Here is a 24,457-nt window from a genome sequence, read left to right as displayed (position 1 = left end):
GTTGCCGCTCAGTTCCCGCCCGGGAAACTATCGGGCACTCACCTCCCGGTCAGCAACCTGTGCTGAACGCACCAAATCTCCACCTGCACTGTGGGGGAACCTGTCCGTCCCGTTGCCGGGACAAGAAGAACTGGTGAGTGTCTCTGAGTTACAGCTTATATGGAGGCAGCAGGCGGAGCACAGCATTTAAATTCTAAAGAAGGGGGAGCTTCTTGTCCAGAATCCTAAGGAACATCCCACTTGTAAGTACTGCCACTATACGAAGGGAAAAATTAGACTCCGCTCCTTGCACTGCGGGACTTGTGAGACTAAAAACAGAATATAAATGCACCATTAAACCACAGCCATCCTGGTCGTCTGTTGCTGCGCCTGATGTTGAATCAGCATCGATGATTATCTTTACAATACTCCTCTATGAGAAGAATAATTAGCGTTTGGATGCCTCATGCCGAAAATAATTATTCCGGGCAGGGAGAATTTCAATTATTAACGGTCGTCACGAGAAAGTGCCTCTAGTGGCTGTCTAGAGATGTCCCTAGACCTAGAGGCGTCCTGACCGACAAATGTTAACGCCAATACTTACACAGGTTACCTGCAGGGACAAGGTCTACACATTAAGATGTAGTGGTTCACATGCTCTTTAAATGTGGATTGTATGTTTTCCAAGCATACCGTTTAATTAATTTGCACTACCTAAAACACTATACAAACTTTAAATATATAATTGAATTTATTGACGGTTTACCTATTAAATAAGAATAATAATAAAAAAACAGAGGCATTTACTAAAATGCATATTATCCGGAATCAAAATTGACAAATGTGAGTAGTTTCCAGTGCGCTATATTTTTTATTTTTTTTCTATTTACCTTAGGCAATATCCCTGCTGGTAAATATTTTAATGGTGACTGATGAATCCAAGCTTTTATCAATCGCAGGTCATTTTTATTCGGATTACAAAAGAACATTTCCAGCAACGCAATTACAAACTAAACGGTCTACGGGCACTATGTCCACAATATGGAAAGTACATTTTTTTTTTTTTTTTTAAATCTCTAAATAATGCAGTTGAAGACATTTTATATCTACTCCATTTCATGGTCAAATTTGTACAACTGCAACATTTGCTTCCGTGCAAAGTGCAATCGTTGCGTTTACATAGAGGGAGACGAGAACATCTGAACTGGAACTTGGCACCTGGAGTTACACCAAACATCTGGCCAGTAAAGATACTGTACTGTTTCAAATGTTACTAAATGATTGTTATGGGAATTTGGAGAAATATTGCTGGGTTTTGCAGTCTCAGATTATGGGGCCTCGCAGAGGGAAGCCAGAGTTTAGAACAAGTGAATTAACCTTTTGTCAGCCAGAAACCTGTAGTATAGACAACGATATATATATTGTGCACAGAAAAATGGGGGGAAAAAATAAAAAAGAGCACTTGTTTGATTTCTTTAGCAAACAAATCAAAGGTGTCTATTAGGCAAACATTTATATTTAATATATGTATTTATATTTATTTTAAATGGATAGGGAACTGCACATTGCTACTTTGCATAACCTAATTTTTCAATTAATATTTGCCTCAAGTATTTTTTTTAAATTAAAATGTTTAAATGATTCTTTAAAAAAAAAAAAAAATAAATAAATAAAAAAAGAGTGCTTGATGAAAATCTAAAATCATCAGAAAAAACAAGTCCCTGATCTGGCATGGGACTCGCAGTTTTGGGCTTCTGTCCCAGGTAACCTGGGACGGGTCTCCAGTAAGTGCATAATTAGATGCACTTGCACTGCTCAGTGTGTTTTAGGGCTTTAAGCCCACACTCAGAGAAGTAATGCTGGTAGGAGTGGTGTACTAAGCGTGGACTGCCATCCCCAGGTGTGCAGGCAAAACCGCTGGAAATGTATAAATTAAACAACCAGTTACTCAAAGCTTGCTGCATTGCTCTCATGCGGTTCCCCGTAGTGCATGCGACTCAGACCAAGAATTGTGGAAACAAAATAAACAAAGAAATCACCCACTGATTTAGCATAGCTGACACTTATACGCCAGATATAATGGGATATAAGTGCATTAAAGGCTCGTCCATAGAGGCACGAAGAAAACACGAAGATTCCTTTTTCTGGAGGGGAGGGTGGTAAGCCAAACAAATATGGGGAATAAGAGTGTCTCTTTAATTCGGTAATAGTTTTCAGTTCTGCAGGCCCCCCCCCCCCCCCCCCCCCCCTCCGCATTATTGGTAATCGTTTGGAGAGCTTCTAGGCATGTCAAAACAAATGGGGCAGGTTTGAAATCTGCCCTGTTTCAGCTGGTTTTGCACATGTCTAATGTCCTTTAACAAGGAATTTCAATCCAGTTCCCATTCGGGTAGCAGAGCCAGCTGCCCATAAGTGGAGGCCTCTCTATTCAGGAGCCATCATTGACTCATAGCACCATGGGGTGAAGTTACACTGCCCACAGGAGAGAAAAACAAGCAGCCATCTTGGAAGTAATACAGCAGCTCCTGGCCCCTGCCCAATGTAAGTGTAAAACAGTCTATCCAGGGACGGACTGACAGCCTTCTGGGCCCACGGGCAACATTATATCCTGGGCACTTTAAAGACTAAATATTAATTATTAAAAGGGAAGTTATAGACACCAGAAGAACTACAGCTTAATGTAGTTGTTCTGGTGTCCACAGATAATCCTCGCAGGCTTTTTAATGTAAACAGTGCCTTTATTTAGAGAAAATGCAATGTTTACATTACTGTCTAGGAACACCTCTAGTGGGAGGCACTGATGTTCAACGTCTCAACGCTCTACATGAAGATTTAAACGCTTTATTATGCAAACTACCTGGGGTTGTTTGCTGGTTCTTAGGAATTCTGGGTAAAAACTGAGTGGCAGTGATTCAATGCATCTCTATGAGGAGATGCGGATTAGTGCGGTGTGGCGTTTAGCCGCGCATGCGCAATAGCCTCCCAATGGGAAAGCACTGGATTGGCTTAGATCAGGGCTTAACAAATTTGTTTGGAATGTAGGAGTCAGCTAGAAAAGTTAGGAGGCAGTCATTTTCAACAAGCAAATTTTTCAAATGCAATTCTTAAAGGGACACTATAATCACCAGAACCACTACAGCTTGATGTAGTTGTTCTGGTGTATGTAGCTTGTCCCTGCAGGCTTTCCAGTGTAAGCACTGCCTTTTCAGAGAAAAGGCAGTGTTTACATTGCTGCTTAGTAACACAGTCACTCAGAGTCCTGGGTCAGGACTGGGCATGCACAAAATCCTCCCAATGCTTTCCTAAGGGAAATCATTGGATTTGAGGAGATCATGAAGATTGATCATCTCAGCCATAGAGATGGCACCAGCAGCGGCGAAACTGGCAAGGCGTGGGAAAAATCTTTGGAATGGGCAGGTACCTAAATGCACACACTCTGACAGGCTCACACGCACTCTCAGGCTCACACACCAACTCTGACGGGCTCACACACCAACTCTGACGGGCTCACACACACATTTTGCCTCAGCCAGTCCCCTCCATCCTCCTCAGGGCGGGCGGACAGCCAGCTCTGTGTGTTATGTTATGTCTCAGTATGTTCCTCAGTTCTACCTGCGTAATGGTGTGATGTAATTCCAGTAAAATACAAGTTTAGCAGGCTAAGATTGCCACAAGGCATATGTATGTATATGTGTTTGTAGTATCAGTTAGTTAATTACACGTAGCTAAGATACTGTTATCACTGTACTGACCAGGTGCAGGAATGTAAGAACTGGAATTACGCGTCCCTCTCCTTTGTATCAGATGAGCCACGTGGTTAGACCGGATGGATGAGTTTAGACTCTATTTATTAAATAGGTTAAGGGTATGTGTGGGTGTAGTTAATTGTGGGAGGAGCTACAGTGCTATATAAGGAATGTACTCTATGTATTCAGTACTCAGACTTTGCTGTATTTTGGTGACGCTAGTCCCTCTGAGTCCCGATCGGTGATCCAATAAAGAATCTCTTCCTTCCTGAAGAAACCTGTGTCCATCTCTCTGTGCTTGGCTTCCGTCAGTTTCTCCGGTATCATTTGGTGCATTGGCCGGGAAGCTCATCGTTCAACGGTAGCTGAGAGGCAGAGGCGTGAGACGGTCTATCTTTGCCCACGTTCTCTACGGCTGCACCCCTGAACTTCTGCGTGGACCTCCCTTCGTCTCGGCGCCACTGGTCTGTTGTCCAGGAGATCATCGGCCTCTACGTGAGAAGTGCTGGGGTGTCCCCGTCGATGAGTGTGAACTCAGGTTCAGGAACGAGGAGGTAAGACAACTGCTGTTTTAGACGGCAGGACCCGCTAGGGGTATACCGATTGTGCGGTAGGCCCAAAGGGGTTTTTGAATCTGTGTATCTGCCCCCTCTGTCGGAGGGAAGGAGCGAAGGCGCACCGCTCGATCGAACGCTCTTTAGTCAGACCGTTTGATTTGGTTAGTCAGGCGGGGTCCTGGTGTAAATAGCCCTAGCCGGACACCGGTGTCTTGTCTAGACTAGCGTTCTAGGGTGTATATTACGTTCGCTAGGTCGGAGGGACCGGGAGACTAAGCGGCGCCTGTGTAAATTCGGTTCGCTAGTTCTCATCCTATCTGGGCTAAGTGGGAAGGCGTGTAAATTTGGAACCCACTAGACTTTTGATAGTGCGACTAAGAGGCGTCTGTGTAAATTCGGTTCTCTAGCTCGCTATGTATATGTGGTGATTGGGCAGTGTGGCTAACCAAAACGGGTGTATATAGTTTTAGGTAGTCCATTCAAGGTACTGGCCAATAGTTTAGTTGGGAATTGTAAATGTGTTAACGATTGTTTAGTAAAGTGTATATCTTGTTAGATAGCGCGAGCTCAGCCGTCTAGCGAGAGTGTTAATAGTGTGTTGCTGTATTATAGTGCACGGTACCATAACCCTGTATATTTACTGACATTGTATAATAAGTACTAATCATTGTCGTCCATTGCATGTTTAACACCATAACCACTAATAATTGTATTGTAACCTTAACTTGTGCTTTGACCTATGCTAACCGTACTGTAACCGCTATTTGTAAAAGACGATGTTACTGGGGTGTGTTATAGACGGGTAATTCGTATATAGAGAATTATAGCGTGGGTGACTGTATAGTTACGCCAAAGGGCATAATATTGATTATATAGTGACTGGTGTAACAGCTGTGTGTGTACGGGAATTCCCTGAGTGTTTATTGTTATTGTGTACGTTTCACTTGGTAACCGTACCACGTGGTGCTGTTGCCAGAGGAAACGGGTGTGACTGTTGAATAGTACGCGTGTATAGTATTCGTTGTCGACGACGTTCCATTGTTAAGTATGGGTGCGTCGCAGTCAACGATTCCGGATCCCTTAGGTTGTATGGTGAAGAATTTTAAAAAGGGATTTAAAATTTGTGATTTTGGGGTAAAGATGTCTCCTGTGCGTTTAGTTACTTTGTGTACTAGAGAGTGGCCTACTTTGGTTGCGGCATGGCCGCCACGTGGCAGTTTGGATCCAACTCTGGTACAGCGCTTACACGTGGCTGTATCGGGTAGGCCTGAACTTTACGGCCAGTTTCCTTATATTGACTGTTGGAGACAGGCCGTAAATGACTCGCCAAAATGGCTCCAGACATGCCACGAGGAGCAGTGTCGCCTCATGGTAGCTAGGACTTGCTCGTCCACTAGGACTGGTGTTAGGCCCATTTTGGACACGCCCCCTGAGTCCGAGATCCCTTTGCCGCCCCCTTACTTTCCGTTAAGAAGAAGTGACGCAAACGCAGGAAGTCCTGCACCCCTCCCCTCATTACCCTCATCCACTTCCGCTTCCTCCTCCAGTACAGGATCCACCCCCCCTCGTACTAAATCTCCCCTTCCGGAACCAGAATCCACCCCCATTAGAAACGAATATCCTGATTTGGCGCCACTTCAGACTTCCGGTCAAGCTTCATCTAGCTCGGCTCGAAGTGTTTTATTTACGACCTTTTCCCAAAACCGACCTCCCACATCCCCATACCCTATCTCTCCCCGACCGGAACCCATGACTGACGCCTCTCTACGTAGCCCCATCCAAACCCGACAGTTGACTGGTGCCCAACAATTAAAGCATTATCAGATGCCTCTTCGTCTGAATCCCGGGTCAGCTTATATCGATGCCGCAGGTCAAATGGCACACGCTGACCCAGTCTTCGTATATGTCCCATTTACCACAACCGATCTTTTAAACTGGAAGACCCATAATTCCTCGTATACTGAGAAACCACAAGCTATGACTGATCTGTTCACCTCAATAGTACAGACGCATAATCCGACATGGGCTGATTGCCAGCAGTTACTAATGACTTTATTTAACAATGAGGAAAGGACAAGAATAAATCAAGCAGCCATTAAAGCATTAGAGGATAGAGCCCGTGCTTTGAACCAAGCCAATCCAGCAGCATGGGCCGCGACACACTATCCCAACACCGATCCCGATTGGAACGTAAATGGTGCTGATATGGTTCAACTCAGAGCCTATAGAGACGCTATAATTGCTGGCATGAAAGCCGGAGGAAAGAAAGCCATTAACATGTCGAAGACAGTTGAGGTGATCCAGAAAAGCGATGAAGCGCCCAGTGTCTTTTATGACCGATTATTGGAGGCGTACCGCTTGTACACCCCCTTTAATCCGGAAGACGCAGACAATTCCCGAATGGTGAACTCCGCCTTTGTCAGCCAAGCTTACGGAGATATTAAGCGCAAGCTACAAAAGCTAGAAGGGTTTGCAGGTATGTCAATCACCCAACTAATGGAGGTAGCAAATAAGGTGTATATGAATAGGGAAACAGAAAGCAAGAAAGAGGAGGAGCGCAAGATGCGTAGAAAGGCTGATATGCTAGCGGTAGCAATCGCAGGCGTAGATAAACGGGGCCCAGATAGAGGCGATAGTAGATGGAATAGGGAGCCTTTGAGTAGGAATCAGTGCGCGTATTGCAAGGAAGAAGGGCATTGGAGGAACGAGTGTCCACAAAGAGAACAGTCTGAGAGAGACAGACCTAGGTCAGGTTACGGAAACTTTAGAGGCAGAGCGAGAGGTAGAGGAGGCCCCGGAGGGAGTAATGGTTATAGAGGGAGTAATGGGAACAGAGGAAGTGTTAGGGAAGACAGGTATATTCCAGCAGCGCAAAGGTCCCGCGATAGAGAAGGTAGGGACTTTGTAGGATTGGCTGACACGGTCATGGAGGACTATTGATACCGACCGGGCTCCATCCCCCTTGGTCGAGCGGAGCCTATGGTCGATGTATCAATAGGGGGAAAAAGGAGTGCGTTCATGATCGACACTGGTGCTGAACATTCAGTGGTGACTAATCTAGTTGCTCCTCCATCTGGAAGGACTATTACTGTGATAGGAGCAACTGGAAGAAGTGCTGAAAAAACGGTTCTTAAAAGTCGACTCTGTACATTGGGAGGCCACGTAGTAAAACACCAATTCCTTTATATGCCTGAATGTCCAGTCCAATTGCTGGGACGTGATATGCTATCAAAATTACAAGCGCAGATTACGTTCCTACCAAATGGAACAACATCTTTAAAGTTTAATGGACCTTCAGGTATTATGACTTTATCTGTACCAAAGGAAGAAGAGTGGCGACTTTATACAGTGTTGACTAGCCAAAACCCTAGGAGTGATGAGACATTGTTTAACATACCAGGAGTTTGGGCAGAGAACAACCCACCAGGACTGGCCCGCAATATTCCACCTATAAAAATTGAACTAAAACTTGGGGTTTATCCAGTAAGCCTAAGACAATACCACATCCCACAGAAGGCTAAGAAGAACATCCAATCCTATCTGGATAAATTCATACGGTATGGTATCTTAAAATTCTGTACTTCCCCCTGGAACACCCCATTGCTGCCTGTTCAAAAGCCCGGTACAGATGAGTATCGACCTGTGCAGGACTTAAGAGCAGTCAATGATGCGGTTGTTAGTATACATCCAGTTGTACCCAATCCATATAACCTGCTTGCTTTAATTCCGGGCGGGGCTACTTACTTCACAGTCTTAGATCTCAAAGATGCCTTCTTTTGCCTCCGAATTGCCACAGAAAGTCAATGTATTTTCGCTTTCCAATGGGAGAACGCTGTAACGGGCTCAAAACGCCAAATGACTTGGACAAGACTGCCCCAAGGGTTTAAAAATTCACCTACCCTATTTGGTTCAGCCCTAAGTCAAGATCTATTGGATTTCGAGTCCATCCCAGGAGAGTGTGTATTGTTACAGTATGTAGATGACTTGTTGATAGCAGCAGTTACAAAAGAAAAATGTCAGCAAGCAACGCACGATCTACTACACATTCTCTGGAAGGCAGGATACAAGGTGTCTAGAAAGAAGGCTCAGTTGTGTTTGCCAACTGTCAAGTATCTGGGATTCCATATCTCTGAAGGTCAAAGGATTATGGGGCCAGAGAGAAAAGAAGCTGTCTGCCAAATACCAATACCCAAGAATAGAAGACAAGTGCGAGAATTCTTGGGGGCAGCAGGCTTCTGTAGGATATGGATTCCCAGCTATGCGATACTGGCAAAACCTCTGTACGCAGCCATCAAAGGTACAGAGCATGACCCCTTCTTATGGACCCAAGAACAGCAAACGGCATTTGAAGATGTGAAGAAGGCTTTGATGAGTGCCCCAGCATTAGGTCTACCTGATCACACACGACCATTCTACTTATACGTACATGAGCAAAGAAGAATGGCTGTGGGAGTATTGACACAGTACTTGGGATCATGGCAAAGACCTGTTGCCTACATGTCTAAGCAACTGGATGCAGTGGCCAGCGGACTTCCACCTTGTCTAAGAGCAGTAGCTGCAGCCGCCCTGCTAGTAGCTGAAGCCGATAAACTCACTCTGGGTCAAGAACTTTATGTACGAGTCCCACATGCAGTACAGACGTTGTTGGATTACAAAGGAAATCATTGGTTTAGTAATAGCCGTATGACCAAGTATCAAGCAATGTTGTGTGAAAACCCAAGAGTGCATTTAGAGACTGTAAACACCTTAAATCCAGCTACCCTTTTGCCGCAACCTACTGAAAGTCAACATGATTGTTTGGAAGTAATGGATGAAGTATTTTCAAGTAGACCAGATCTTCGTGATTTTCCCATCCAGAACCCCGATGTTCAATATTACACCGACGGCAGTAGTTATGTGAAAGAAGGGATCCGCTATGCAGGATATGCAGTGACAACAATAGACAAGGTGATAGAAGCTCGGCCACTGGCGAAAGGAACATCAGCACAAAAGGCAGAATTGATAGCACTAACACGAGCGTTACAATTGGCTGAAGGTTTAAGAGTGAATATCTATACGGACTCTAAGTATGCGTTTTTAACCACTCATGCCCACGGAGCTTTGTATAAAGAAAGAGGACTACTGAATTCAGAAGGCAAAGAAATCAAATACGCAGCTGAAATCCTACAACTATTGGAAGCAGTGTGGGAGCCGAAAGAAGTCGGTATCATACATTGTCGAGCGCATCTGAGAGGAGATGGTGATGTAACCAAGGGAAATCGGATGGCAGATAGTGCAGCTAAGCGTGCTGCTGAATCAGGAAGACAGGAGTATGTGGGGCATATAGCTGCTCTTATACCAACTCCACTGTCTCAATGGACTCCAGTTTATACAGCTCAAGAAGAGGAGTGGTTAAAGACTGAACCGGGAAAGTATTTGGAGAACAAGTGGTATCAGCTAGAAGATGGAAGAATAGTTATACCAGCATCACTAGCAGTAGAAATTGTCCAGAACTATCATAATGGGACACATTCTGGGAGAGACAGTACAGAAGAATCTCTCAGGAAACATTTCTACATACCAAGATTGTCCAACTTGACTCAGGCCATTGTACGTAGATGTGTAACGTGTGCTAAAAATAATGCAAGACAAGGACCAGTAAAGCCACCAGGAGTCCAGTTTATGGGGGGACTCCCCATGTCCGATCTACAAATAGACTTTACAGTGATGCCTAAATCGGGTGGACATCGTTACCTGTTGGTAATTGTGTGCACCTATTCAGGTTGGGTAGAAGCATGTCCTACTCGTACAGAGAAAGCAGGAGAAGTTGTGAGATTCCTGCTACGAGAAATAATACCCCGATATGGACTACCCTGTTCTATAGGATCGGACAATGGTCCAGCTTTTGTTCACCAGTGCCTACAACAACTGACTCATATGCTTGGTATAAAGTGGAGGCTTCATACTGCATATAGACCCCAGAGTTCTGGTAAGGTAGAGAGAATGAATAGAACTATTAAGAACCAGTTGGCTAAAATGTGTCAGGAAACCCAACTTAAGTGGAACGTTCTCTTACCTATAGCTCTATTGCGAATCCGCAGTACCCCTACCAGAAGGATGGGCCTCTCTCCTTTTGAAATCATGTATGGGCGACCACCTCCCGTACTTGGTAACTTAAGGGGGGATTTGAGTCAGTTGGGAGAAGGAATTACCCGGCAGCAGGTTGTAGAGTTGGGTAAGACTATGGAGGAGGTACAGAAATGGGTACAAGATAGATTACCTGTGAATATTTATCCCCCTGTTCATAGTTATCATCCAGGAGATCAAGTGTGGATTAAAGAGTGGAATAATGTACCGTTAGGGCCCAAGTGGAGAGGTCCTTATGTTGTTCTTTTGTCTACCCCTACAGCGATAAAAGTAGCCGAAGTGACTCCGTGGATACATCACTCCAGGGTTAAGCCAGCAGCAGTTGATTCTTGGCAAGTTACAGCAGATCCAGAGAATCCCTGCAGGATCCGGTTGAAACGCACTACTCAGTCGGAGTAACGAGGAATTATTGTGGATTACTAATTTTATTGTTACAGGTGTGAGTGAGAAGGCCATAATAAAGCCTGTCCGCTTACCATCACATAGTGTATAAGCCAGGAAAGTCTCGAAGGGACACCTGTGAAGACGAGCAGAACTCCATTCCCTGCAGCCCTCACATCCTGGAAGCTGAGGTTCCATCGCACGGACGAAGACTGAGGATGACGGCGAAAGATGTGCTTTTGATTGTGTTTATTTACATGTGTTTTTATATTCAGGAAGGTAGAGGTACCGACACTCCTAGCTGTGAGGTATGCATTAAGACTACGAGAACAGGTAACCATATTTCCCAAACCCTAATTTGGCATTCACAGTACGAGTGTAAAGGAGAGGTATCAAAATGTAGATACCTAAATATAGACTATAGTGTGTGCCATTTAGGAGTAGGAGAACCTAAGTGCTTCAGTCCAGAGTATCAACCTCGTACAATTTGGTTGACTCTCAGGAATGGAGATCCTCAGGGGACCCTAATTAATAAGACGGTGTTAGAATCCGTATATTCTTCGGGTGTTCTGCTATTTGATGCATGTAAGGCGATATCAAGTGGTAGAAAGCCGTGGAATGTATGTGGGGATCTTAGATGGGAGAGGACGTATGGGTCTAACGATAAATACATTTGTCCCAGTAGCAAAAATAAATATGTGAGTCCTAGATGCCCAAATAAAGACTATAACTTTTGTCCATATTGGTCTTGTGTGGGGTGGGCGACTTGGGGACAGACAGTAGATAAAGACATGATAGTGACTAAGTTGCCGACTAGCCCATATTGTAAGTCTATGGAATGCAACCCAGTCCATATACTTATTAATAACCCCGACAAGTTCTTAGATAAGTATGGAAATTTATTTGGGTTTCAAATATACGGGACGGGTTTAGATCCTGGGACAATATTATTTATAGGGATAGAGACTGATACGGTATCCTCCCAGACTCATCAAGTATACCATTCCTTTTATGAAGAGATGAGTATAGATAATAAAATCCCCCATAGCGCTAAAAACCTGTTCATAGACCTAGCTGAAAGTATTGCCGGTAGTCTTAATGTTACCAACTGCTATGTGTGTGGAGGTACTAACATGGGAGACCAATGGCCTTGGGAAGCAAAGGAGGTAATGTCCGGTTCTGAGGCAGTTGACCAACTAATATCTACACAAGCCGATTATCATTTGAGTGTTAGAGGTAAATCTGAGTGGAGATTAAAGACCTCCATCATAGGTTATGTTTGCATAGCAAGGAAAGGAATAATGTATAATACTTCTGTAGGAGAATTAACTTGTCTAGGGCAAAAAGCTTATGATGATGATACTAAAAATACAACTTGGTGGTCGGCTTCAAATGTCTCAGAACCATCTAACCCGTTTGCTAGATATGCCAGTTTAAAGGATGTGTGGTTTGATTTATCCATCACATCTAGTTGGAGAGCCCCAGCAAATTTGTACTGGATCTGTGGTAAGAAAGCCTATTCGGAGTTGCCACAGGACTGGGAAGGGGCATGTGTGTTGGGTATGCTCAAACCATCCTTCTTCTTGTTACCGATCGAAACAGGTGAGACTTTAGGTGTTAAAGTGTATGATGTGAATCATAGGAAGAAAAGGGGACCCCTAGAGATAGGTACCTGGGAAGATAATGAATGGCCTCCCCAGCGTATCATAGATTATTATGGGCCAGCCACGTGGGCAGAAGATGGTACCTTTGGTTATAGAACCCCTATTTATATGCTCAACCGTATTATAAGATTACAGGCGGTGGTTGAGATTATTACTAATGAGACCTCACAAGCACTCAATCTTCTAGCGAAGCATAACACCAGGATGAGGACAGCAGTCTACCAAAATAGATTAGCTTTGGATTACCTTTTGGCAGTAGAGGGAGGTGTATGTGGGAAGTTTAACCTGAGCAATTGCTGTCTTCAAATAGATGACGAAGGGCAAGCAATAGCTGAGCTTACTAGCCATATGGTTAAACTAGCGCATGTGCCTACTCAGGTATGGAAAGGGTACAATCCAAGTAGTTGGTTTGGTAGCTGGTATGAGTGGTTTGGAGGGCTTAAGGCAGTGGTAGGTGGAGTCCTACTGATTTTACTGTTGTGTCTACTCCTACCGTGTCTTATACCCTTAGTAGTTAGGTCTGTGCAAAGCCTGATAGGAAGTATAGCAGAGAGGAAGGCTGCTGCACAGATAATGGCGATATATAAGTATAAGGCTCTAGATCAAGGAGAACCAATGCAGGAAGATGAGTGTTAAAAGATTCACATCATAAGATAAGTCTGGTCTGGTTCATGGTAACCTGAGGTATATGCAAACCAAGGTTAAGTGATGCCTCAAGTAATTGTGAAATATCAGAGGCATCAAAGGGGGGAATGTGATGTAATTCCAGTAAAATACAAGTTTAGCAGGCTAAGATTGCCACAAGGCATATGTATGTATATGTGTTTGTAGTATCAGTTAGTTAATTACACGTAGCTAAGATACTGTTATCACTGTACTGACCAGGTGCAGGAATGTAAGAACTGGAATTACGCGTCCCTCTCCTTTGTATCAGATGAGCCACGTGGTTAGACCGGATGGATGAGTTTAGACTCTATTTATTAAATAGGTTAAGGGTATGTGTGGGTGTAGTTAATTGTGGGAGGAGCTACAGTGCTATATAAGGAATGTACTCTATGTATTCAGTACTCAGACTTTGCTGTATTTTGGTGACGCTAGTCCCTCTGAGTCCCGATCGGTGATCCAATAAAGAATCTCTTCCTTCCTGAAGAAACCTGTGTCCATCTCTCTGTGCTTGGCTTCCGTCAGTTTCTCCGGTATCAATGGTATCTCTGCAGTCTATCCAGTTCTGTGTATTGAATAGGTATCTTTAAATTGTGTCCATCCCTGTGTATTAGAGCTCTGTTTGTAGTATGTTATCTCAGAATAGTACTCCGCTCTATGTATTTTATAGATAATATACAGCTTGTTTTATTGTATGAGAATCTGTATTAAGCTCAGCTCTCTGTATTATGAGTATCTATGCACTGTACAAGGGAGGAGTCTGGCGCCCCGCCATCTTAAAACGTCACCAACAGCCACTGAATATCAGTATAAACCCAAATTTCAAAAATTGTATCTATACAAGTTCTAGAAATTAGACAGCATGAGTCCGCTAAGTACAATAGATCCACAGAAGGATCACACTTGATAAATGTAAATACCAGCAGACATCTGTTAGAATCAATGGCGCCAGAATTTCTGAGGTTCGATAAACTGCTATAGGTCATAATACATGGTGCACAGCATAATGCAGAATTTACTTTATATAAAAAAAACCTCAGTGTCGTGGGGGACCCTACATCTTAGCGAACAAGGCAGTCCTTGGCTGGTCCAGGGCCAAACCAAGAGGGACAGGTGTCGGGGCTCCCCACCCGACCAACATCACTACCTTATGATATTGCACACTATAAAACTCAGAAAGACGTATTTTGCATACCGTTAAAATGTTGTTTAGACTGTAATAAGTATAAACATGTGAACTGTCTCGCTGTCACCAGACTGTGTCCTATCAAATAAGACCACAGAGAAAAGGACACAGTGAATGGGAAGTGTAGATATATCATGTACACCACATATGTTATAAATAGCATGTTATGCACGTGACGAGACTTTCACGGTTAAATACAGGTATTGTTATTATCATTTAAAAAAACAAAAAACAGGACAAGATGCTGGACGTAGTACACTTACGAGATTGGTTTAAAGATACATTGTACTATCTGAACTAGACGGCTAAATGAGTGGTACTTTTCACAGCTGTGTTTTAACTGTTCGTGTGTATATGTATATTGTCGCTGTGCATATGTTAGCACCTGCCTATGTACACGTTACAAATGTTATGGAACGTTTGTATTATTTCAGATTGTCTTGGAATAAATAAAGAATTAAAAAAAAAAAAAAAAAAAAGTGAAATGACTTACTTGTTGTACTTCGCTTTCTCCATTTGAAGTCTTCTCTGTATACACAAAAGAGTCGAATCTCTTCTGCAATACATAAAAAGAAAATGTAAGTACAAAGCATTTTATAAATTAAATCATAAATTAGAATTGGAGCAATATCGGTTATTAGTGGAGGCTTTGCTACAATTTGATGCATGGACAAGAATGGGTATTTAAAGAAAACAAAACCTATGTTAGAATACAATAAATGTAGCTATGCTATACTGCACGAACAGAACATTTTTTAGTTCTAAGCAATTAACTAAAACCCAGCATTGCAGAACCAATGGAAATCCCTGCTAAGTAACTCTACAGGGTTGGAAGTAGAGGCAGGAAGCGGTGCCCAGTAGCGCCCAGGTTTGTAAAAATTTTACTACTTACAATGCAGGGGTGCCAGGGCAAGCTACTGTGGTTATGATACTTGGGACACTACAGTCGCTAAAACAGCCTAATGCAGTTGTTCTGGTGTCTATAGTCAGTCCCTGCAGGCATTTTGCTGCAAACACTGTACCAAGGAACACCTCTAGTGGTCCCTCCTGAGATGGCCACTGGGGCTGCTTCCTTGGGCAGTGAAGTTCAACGTCTCCACGCTCTGCATGCAGACGCTGATTTTTTTTTTACCATAAAGATGCACTGATTCAATGCATCTTTATGAGGAGATGCTGATTTGCGAGGCAGGCATTTGACTCACACCCCCTCCCCCCATAGGGTCAGGAATACACATTTGTATACAGATATGGATTGGCCAGGGCTGTGTTTGGCTTGTGCTGGCTCTGCCCCTAAACTGCCTTCTTGACAGTCTCAGACAGTCCCCCCCCCCTCCTCCCCCCCCACATAGCCCATCCACTGGACCACCAGGGAATGTTACAGCCCCCCTCCCTGGCCAGGCAACAAGCAGGGGGGGGGGGGGGAGGAACCAAAAAAAATATATAATTAAATATTAAAATAATTAATTATATTAAAATAATATTTAAAAAAATTAAATAAAAATGCCACCCCCCCACCCAGTTTACACACACACACTGCATTATATACACACACTGCATTCACACAAACACACACACTCTGCATTCATTATATACACACACACTGTAAATAAATATTCGATTAATGTAATTTTATTGGGATCTAATTTTATTTAGAAATTTACCAGTAGCTGCTGCATTTCCCACCCTAGGCTTATACTCGAGTCAATAAGCCCAATTTTTGTGCTAAAATTAGGGGCTTCGGCTTATATTCGGGTCGACTTATACTCGAGTATATACGGTACTCATACACCAAACCTACTTCATCTTGTTGGGCCTTTTCCTAACAATAGTGCCTAATATTTACATGCCATGCTTCTGTATGTATGATGCTATATATATTTATATGTCTGTTGATGCTGTCGTGGCACCACAGGATCGTTTGTAATTACCTGCACTGCAAAAAATAAACAGAAAAAAAAAACGCAAAAAACCCAAATATTAAAATTAAAGACCAATTATGGGGCAAATTTCAAAAAGGTAGAGCAATCGCCATGGAAACCAATGAGGGTTCCTGCTGATTGCTCCATTTTAAAAATACCAGAATTTCTCTTTATATATGTATATGCACAATGACTACATCTTAACAGCAAACAGGTGACATACATATAAACACACAATATCTAGCAAAGGTGACAAAGAGAGTGAACTTGGTTTGTAAGTCAGTAGGCTGTTTCTGCATTTCATAATCGCAGAGAAAGCTTCTTAGATCCCCTATGTAGAGCACATGTGTGGCACTCAAAAGATTATTAAAAATTGTGTGTGCGCGTATATATGTATATCACGCACACTAGCACGCAGACACAGAGCTGGCTAGACATTAGTCACCCATAATAAACTAAAATCAAAACCAGTGTATTAATATTTAAGTATCACATTTTTTGCCTTTCCTTATTAACTATTTATTGAGTCAATAAGTGCTATTAGCTGCCTTAGACAGGCCCACAAGCAACACTTAATCAACACCAGTTCACAAAACACTCCCAAGCCAACACTTTGAACTCGTGCTTTCAGGCAAAACCCGGTTCTGCTTTTCATTAAATTTGTGCAGCTCAGGTAAAAACCTATTAGGGTATCTGCCATTTTCACAGACGACACAAACTCGTAAATCCACATTAAATTAGGACTGTACCATTTTGTGAAAAGGTCTAGTCATCCAACAATTCACAGATAAGTTCTCCAGTCCCGAATTCGCCCTCGGGCTATAAAATAATTGCTTGCAATTCAGCTGAAATAGTTTCTGTATCCTATTTACTGTAAAGGGGCATTGCATAGGGAGAGAGAAGGTTTCTGAAATCCATACACAGCACAAACAGTTCATTAAAAAAAAGCATTTTTATTGAACGTAATCGAGAGAAAAAGATACAAAAAAAAATCTTATGCATACATAAGACCTGGCATGACGGAGATAAGTGTGATTTAGAATCCATCACAAAAAAGAAGCAATAATTTACCACCTCATTAATTTGCACATACATGGCTCTATATGTATATAGGTTCATAGCGCCATTCTCTGACATCATGTCTGTCTTCTCCGCCTCTTGGCATTTTATGCAAATTAACCATTTCCCCACGATGCTCTGCTCAGACCAAAAAAAACAAAACATCAGAAGTATCGATTAATATTCTATAAATTGCCAATGTTCTGCTGTTTAATGGAGATTACTGGAGCTATATAAATTACTAGCATTTACATAGCTCCAACCTATTTTTGAAGCTCTTTCTAAGTATAGAATGGGGACATTTGACAACAAGACATTGGGAGGAAGGCCCTGCTCAAACAAATTTACAATCTATGAATCTCCTAGGCTTAAGGTTTGCAACATGACATTTGATCGGAATCCCGCTACACAGATCCTTTGCAGACACAGAATGTGATATTTATTTGGCATTTATTTTCCTTAACTGTTAGAGTAGATAGTGTAGACATATTAGTCCAGTGATGCAGATGTAAATTAAAAGAGATTACATTTGTATCTTGCAATACTTTTTTTTTTTTTTAATTGGACAAAATTTTGGAATGACAAGCTTTCAGGAGAACCTCCCTTTCTCTAGTCTAAAGCATTTCTGAGCATAAATCACATAGAATTCAAAGTTTGAGTTGTGATGCGGGGGTTAAAGTGACATCTTGAGTGCCGATAAGACACACGTTTGGAAAGAAAATAGACCCTATTCTCACGACCCTCTGTGAGAATTAAACCTGTGTCTTATCTGCAATCATGTCGCTTTAACCCCCAGTATCACAACTCAACTTTGAATTCTGTGTCCTCTATGCTCATAAATGCTTTAGACTTGAGAAAGGGGGGCTTCTCCCAAAAGCTTGTCAACCAAAAATTTTGTTAGTCTAATAAAGATATTACAATATACTAATTTCACCATTATACGCCATAAAATCCAGACTGAAAACAGTCTACTTTTGTTAATAATTCGGTTAGCAAGAGACAGTCTGTCGGTTATGATGATTTTGTTTAAATCCAAACATTCTGTATTTAAATATTTTCCCTATGCTTTCCCCCCCCCCTCCCCCCCCCCCCCCCCCCCAATTGAAAATGAGTAAAAGCTCCCCCCTCCCTGTAGTCAAGGTTTTCTGCAATCAGCATATAGGGAATCTGAAACATTGCCAAAAAGTAATGAGTGGCACTGAAGGTTACAATCGGAGGTTAGTCGGTTTGGGTGGGAGAGAGGCCAAAAAATAGGTACCACATGTTTAAAAAATGCAGGATTAAGTTGTGTAATTTAACCAAGGCAATACTCCTGACACAGTGCTCAGAAATCTTTTACCTCAAGAAGATATGTTATCCACACTTAAAAAAATAATAATCCAGATGGTTTCAATAAAACGCAGAGAGAGACATGGACAGACTGCTTGCCTTTCTCTGTCTATGAATTACAACTCCTATGACCTTCTCACAGAAGTAGCTCAAATATCACATACTATGATCTACAGGTTGTAGCGATTTGTTTTGGTCCCCCTAAAAAGGGGGAGCTATTTACAAAACCAGTGTTTGAGTACGTTGGCCAAAGCTCTGCAAGCCTCTCGTCAATTCCTTTGTATATTTTAGATATTTGACAAAACACAGGATTTAAACAGCAACAATGGTTTAAGTAGTAAAACCTAGAATATTTGTTCGCTATAAGAAGAGAATTCCATTCAGTTTAAACAATATGTTCTTAGCTATAGGAACATGGCCGCAATTAGGACAACCCTGATACTGGTATTGGTTATTTATTGAGGTTTAGAAGAAAAAGACCAAATAAAATAAGCCTTGGCATTGCTCTTTAGCAGCAAAGAACAAGTACACAAGACTTGGGAAAATAAGCGCTTTTATCAGCTGGAACAGATTTTGAATTCAGCAGGAAGGAACCTCCTCGCCATCTCTTTGCAAAACAAATGGGCTGTAGGGAAACCAGAGACCACACGTTGGACAGGAACAGTGGAACACACTACTCTCCTTTACCTGTGCTCCTTAACCTTAGCGTCAGGACCAAAAAAAAAAAAAACTTAGCTATGTCCTTTCAGGGGGTCCATATTCAAAGGAAGTGGCATATCATATCCATCAGGCCCCAGGCAGCTGTCCATGACATCTAAGGTGTTTTGAAAAACGTAATTTATTTCCAATTATATCATACTTTAGGAATGAGGCACAGATAATTATCAACTTGAACTTGTGTCCAAGTAAAATGCACATAATTGGGGTCCTTGGCAAAAAAAAAAAAAAAAAAAGTGAGCTAAACAATGACGCACTGCAAAAAAATGAGTGCAAAAGAGGGAAACATTTCAGAATAAACTACACGGTAAATATCTGGAATGAAATGAATTGAGAGAGAAATATAAGAGCAGAATAGGGCAGACAATGGGTTGACAGTGATAGTTGACAGTTTCTTTTGACAGAGCTGCACAGACACCCTTATAGAAATGTGATTTTTATAAATATGTCTGCATTACTTGTCGTCGTCCCCAAACTGAGCTCACCCCCTTTATTGAAACTCCTCTGCTTTTTCAAAGTATGTCACCAGCCTAGTGTAACAGACACAGACTGTCAGGTATGGAGAACAAACTTAGCCAAAACTAAAAAAAAAAAACAAACAAGATGACAGTACATCAGCTTTGCCAGTAACGTATAGTGTCTGGATAAAATTTTCGGCCTTAAAGCAAAGGAAACAGTTGCGGGGAAAATCAACGCACCAACTATAACAGATCTACAGATCAGCATATAGCGTTAATAACATGTAATTGTAACAAACTAAACAGTTCTGCTTAATAACTAGTTTTCCCATCTTAGCCTCACAAGTTGCACGCCAGTAATTTGGATATTTGGGAGCTGTGATTAGACTGAGATGGGAGCCAAGCTCAGCTTAAATGTCACTAACAAAATGATACTATTATTCTTAAAGTATTGACATGAAAAAGCATATGTAGCTTGTCACTATTTTCCAAGCACTATATGTTCTTAACCAACTTAAAAGGTACTTAATGTTCCACGTTGCATCGACATCGCTATCCCATGTTGCCTCGGGCACACAAATGCAGCCATCTAATCTGAAAGTTCCTGTATGTAAATCCAGCATTGTTAATGATACTACTTTTCCAGGGTTTAATTAGCAAATCATGTAAATAAATTGAAAAAAAAAAAACACTAAAATGTAAAAAGGACAGCTTAGAGCTAATCGTTAGTCAGCCATTAGACCCGAGCATCGTCTAATAAGCTAATAGGCTATATTTTTTTGGGGGGGGGAGGGGAGGTAGCAGCAAATTAAGATCTTACATTCAGAGAAAAGTTGGCAAATATCAGGCTTGAGGATACTACCAAAGAATAACCTTTTTCTTCTTGATGTAGACAGTCGTACTAATGCAATGCATGTGACAGAGGAGTTTGATAGATAGCGGCTGACAGAGTTCGAGGGTGTGACGTAATATAACAATGCAATGTTCACTAGTACAATCAGCACAGAATTATGTGCATGTCTAAGAGACAGTCTACTTCCCATGACTCCATTACCACCAATGACGACAGGTATTTGTTAAGAACGTCACGAGCAGTGCCTGGTCTCACACCGTGGCCACTTGTAAACATCTCCACGGACATCATATATGCTCATCTTAATCTGGCAGCTCAATCAACAACAGATATTGCAGTGCACTGAGAAGTATCCTCGGGGGCCAGTCCAGGCCTAGAGAAAACTGATACAGTGTGACCTCAGCACACTCACAAACAGTCCTGAACAAGTAAAGACCCTGCAGAAATCCCAACACGTATCCTGCTATTTTAATGTACACAAGTATGGTTTGAGGCTGTAGCTCACAAACCATGTATGCTAGTGGCTATGGGCCAATTGCCCTAGGCCCCCATTGACAGACCTCCTAATCTCACACTGTATACTGGTATGCTAGTGCAAAAGAACTACAGCAATTAGCAAAGCAGTTAGTAAAATGGAACAAGATTTACTGGGGGGAATACAAGTCAGGAAAAGATGATTGAAGGCAAACTTAGTAGAGTATTTTTCCACCTGGGCTTGTTAAAAGTGTGTGTGTGTGTGTGTATGTATATGTATATATATTGAAGGCATAGTTCTATACAAGTAAAAATATGTAAAATGTTTTAATATCCTCTATAATTTAATGTTCATTTTCTCCTTTATAGAAAAGCTAGTTTCCGTTCATGACAAGCAGCATAAAGGCCCAATTGACAGAGCCCCAATTAGTCGAATTTTGCTTCCTGGCAATATGGCCTTTGTAAAATGCACTGATTGGGAATGCAAAAATAAAATTAAAGATTTGAGCCCGAGGCGTGCATTCTTGCATGTTTACAAGTTTCCATATTAACATTTATAGAGCCACAAAAAGACTCGAATTGAAGATATTTTGTGTTCAATTAAATTTAGCGTTAAGCGAGAGGAAAAAAAATGAATTTAAGTAATATATTAATCCTAGCAATATAGTATTTTAAATTTCATACTACATCAAGCGTTAAATAAATTACTAATAAATAAAAACAATTCTACAGTGTAGTAAGAGCTGGGAAACTTTATCTTAAAAGTTACTAGAGTAACAGTACCTAAACTCAACCTTTGTGAAAATGCGGTGGTAGATTCAGGTAAACTGTGAAACCATTCTTTCATGGTTTGACAAATTACTCCGGGGAGGTGCCAGGGCACCTTTAGCACCACAACCACTAAAGGGAGCTGTAGGGGTTGTTGTTATTATTAGCATGTATATAGCGCCAACTTATGCAACAGTGCTTTACAATATTACAAAAGTGGGGGACATTTAACAATCAATGAGACAATTAAAAATTGTTACAGGAACATTAGGTAGATGAGGACCCTGCTCAAACGAGCTTAAGGAGCTTGCAGTGTTCCTTGTGGAATGATTTAATAAAATATTCAGTTTTGGACCTAGAATTTACCTTTAATTGCACTCACCGTACTGAATTCAAAAGGATAAATGCTGCATTGACCTTTTGAGGAAGCAAATCTGTGACTGAGAATCTGTAACTATGCTGGAGCTTTGACTACGGAGCTATCTCACTACATGTTTGGCGAGCACTATGTAAAGTTAAAATTAGCAGCATTACAAAATGGAATTCAGTTATGTTTGTCTGAAAAGAGGAACGGGAAAGGAATCAAACATTTAAGAACATAAGCAGTGAACTCAGATTACATAACGGACAGATAAGATTTTCAAACCTCTTAAGCTTAAGGTTTATATATTTATGTAAAAAGTAGAAATAAAAGCAAAAACAAAACAAAAAACCTTTTAAAAGGATTATTGAATATCAATCACAGCAAAAACTCGAGCAAGAACAAAAAGCGCAGTAGATTCCTGCAGTTTAAATAAAGCAGTTTGGATAAACATTACATCATATAAAAACAAACAATGCTTGGATGAAGAAGAATGGATAACTGGGAGAATTGCACCTAAAGATGAATGAAAGAAGAGGGGGGAGGTGTGAGGCTATCCATTATATATCTATTCATTATTCGCCAAGTTAACCCAAGTGTGTCGCTGAGGTCAAATAGCTCAGGTTACCGGCTAGGAATTAACACCTTGGATTTCCATTAAGGTAAGCCAGGGTCCAACTGCTGGCTGGAGGGGGGTAGAAACAATCCAGGACAAATGAGCAGGGTTCATTGCCAGTTGTTGCAAGTTACCAGGCACATTTTAACACTGGCCACTCTGGGAACCATAACAACTTTGCATCAGTGAGCAGGGTTATAGTGCGTGGAGTGCCTCTGTCGCCGTGTCACAGCACACCGTGGCTTAGAGCTGCAGGAATATGAAAACAAATATTCCTTTACTGTCAAAGACATGTCCAGCTGGCATGTGAAGTTTGCACACACACAGATAAAGCTACTTCTCCCCTCTCTGGCTAGAAAGAAAGACCCAGCGCCATGTGAGATTACCAGCTCAGGTGTATAGAACTGTGGCGTATCTATATGTTTATTGAGCAGTTCCATTACATATGATGTGATACATGGAACTGTGGCTAAACTGCAAATCCCATAATTGCTTGCAGAGAAGCAATTTATTGGGGAAAATAAATAAAGTGGACTATGAGAGACTCCCGATTGGTGCAGCCTCTTCCTGATCTCTGAGAGGCCTTCCTGTACCAGCATTCTCTTGGACAGATGCTGCAAAAGCAATTTTTTTTTTTAAATAAGTATTTACTGCATAATGCGTTGTTTTTGAAAGACAGATGTATATTATAGATATAGTATACGTACATACTGTTCCATCGATTTTTTTTTGATTTCCAACAATATTTTCGTTTGGCTACTAACTGTGCCATCAATGAACAATATGAAAAATATCATTACTTTCCATTAAACACACACACAAAACATATCTTGGATTTTTTTCCCGACAAATAATTTAGTAGTGAAGGATTACTGGAAGTTAAAGGAGTTTGCGGCAAGTATGCTGTAAGAACGAATATGTGGGGAAAACTATGCTACTGCCATCAATGTGTGCCCCAGCCATCTGCAGTGGATGTACAGAAGATGAAGATGAGGCACCATGATTTAACTACATTAAATCTGTTTTTGTTTCTTCTATACCCTGTTTTTTTTTTTTGTTTTTTTTTAAATAAAATATTTTGCCAATATTTGCTCCCTGAGTTCTTGTTGGTTCTGCTTAATGCCCAAGTTTAGCCATGGTTTAGCCATTCAAGAGAATGGTACAGTTTATAGAAAAAGTTCCCCTTTTTCTTCTAGAAGTGTAATTAAAACCCATAAGAGAATGCAAATCTTTCACTTTGCTGCAAAGACGACACCATATAATTATCAGACACAATATACTGTGACTCTTGATTGAGACAGCTTAGTTTGCACATCAGACAATCTACGATACCTTTTGGAATCAGTTAGTGGAGGGGATTACTTTGCAACATGTTACATTTGGCTGCAAGAATCGAATATAAAATAAATCGAATACAGTGGCCTTCCAACACACATCCTAAAATACCAATCTTGCCCTGTGGTCTCACACAAGATTAAATGTGGCACAGTTCATGTAATTAAAAGCATAAAATGATAAATGCTGGGAGAAAAAAAACCAAAACAAAAAAAACCCTGACCTGTAATTAAAATGACATTTACTATTGCTCCATCTACAACTCA

The 24,457-nt window shown here is 41.5% G+C and overlaps 1 protein-coding gene across 2 annotated transcripts in view; it reads right to left on the bottom strand.

The window, feature by feature from the left end:
- The window catches only part of CACHD1 (cache domain containing 1), a 111,653-nt gene that overhangs the window by 60,217 nt on the left and 26,979 nt on the right, over nucleotides 1–24,457 (bottom strand). For both annotated transcript variants that reach the window (XM_063427875.1, XM_063427876.1), the window contains exon 2: nucleotides 14,796–14,858. In XM_063427875.1, the coding sequence (XP_063283945.1) occupies nucleotides 14,796–14,858 (63 nt within the window). The remainder of the gene's footprint in view (nucleotides 1–14,795; nucleotides 14,859–24,457) is intronic.

This window comes from Pelobates fuscus, chromosome 7 (genome assembly GCF_036172605.1).
Source record: "Pelobates fuscus isolate aPelFus1 chromosome 7, aPelFus1.pri, whole genome shotgun sequence".
Taxonomy (NCBI): Eukaryota; Metazoa; Chordata; class Amphibia; order Anura; family Pelobatidae; genus Pelobates; species Pelobates fuscus.
Note: the sequence above shows the minus strand (reverse complement) of the source record. Positions and strands in the feature narration are given on the sequence as shown.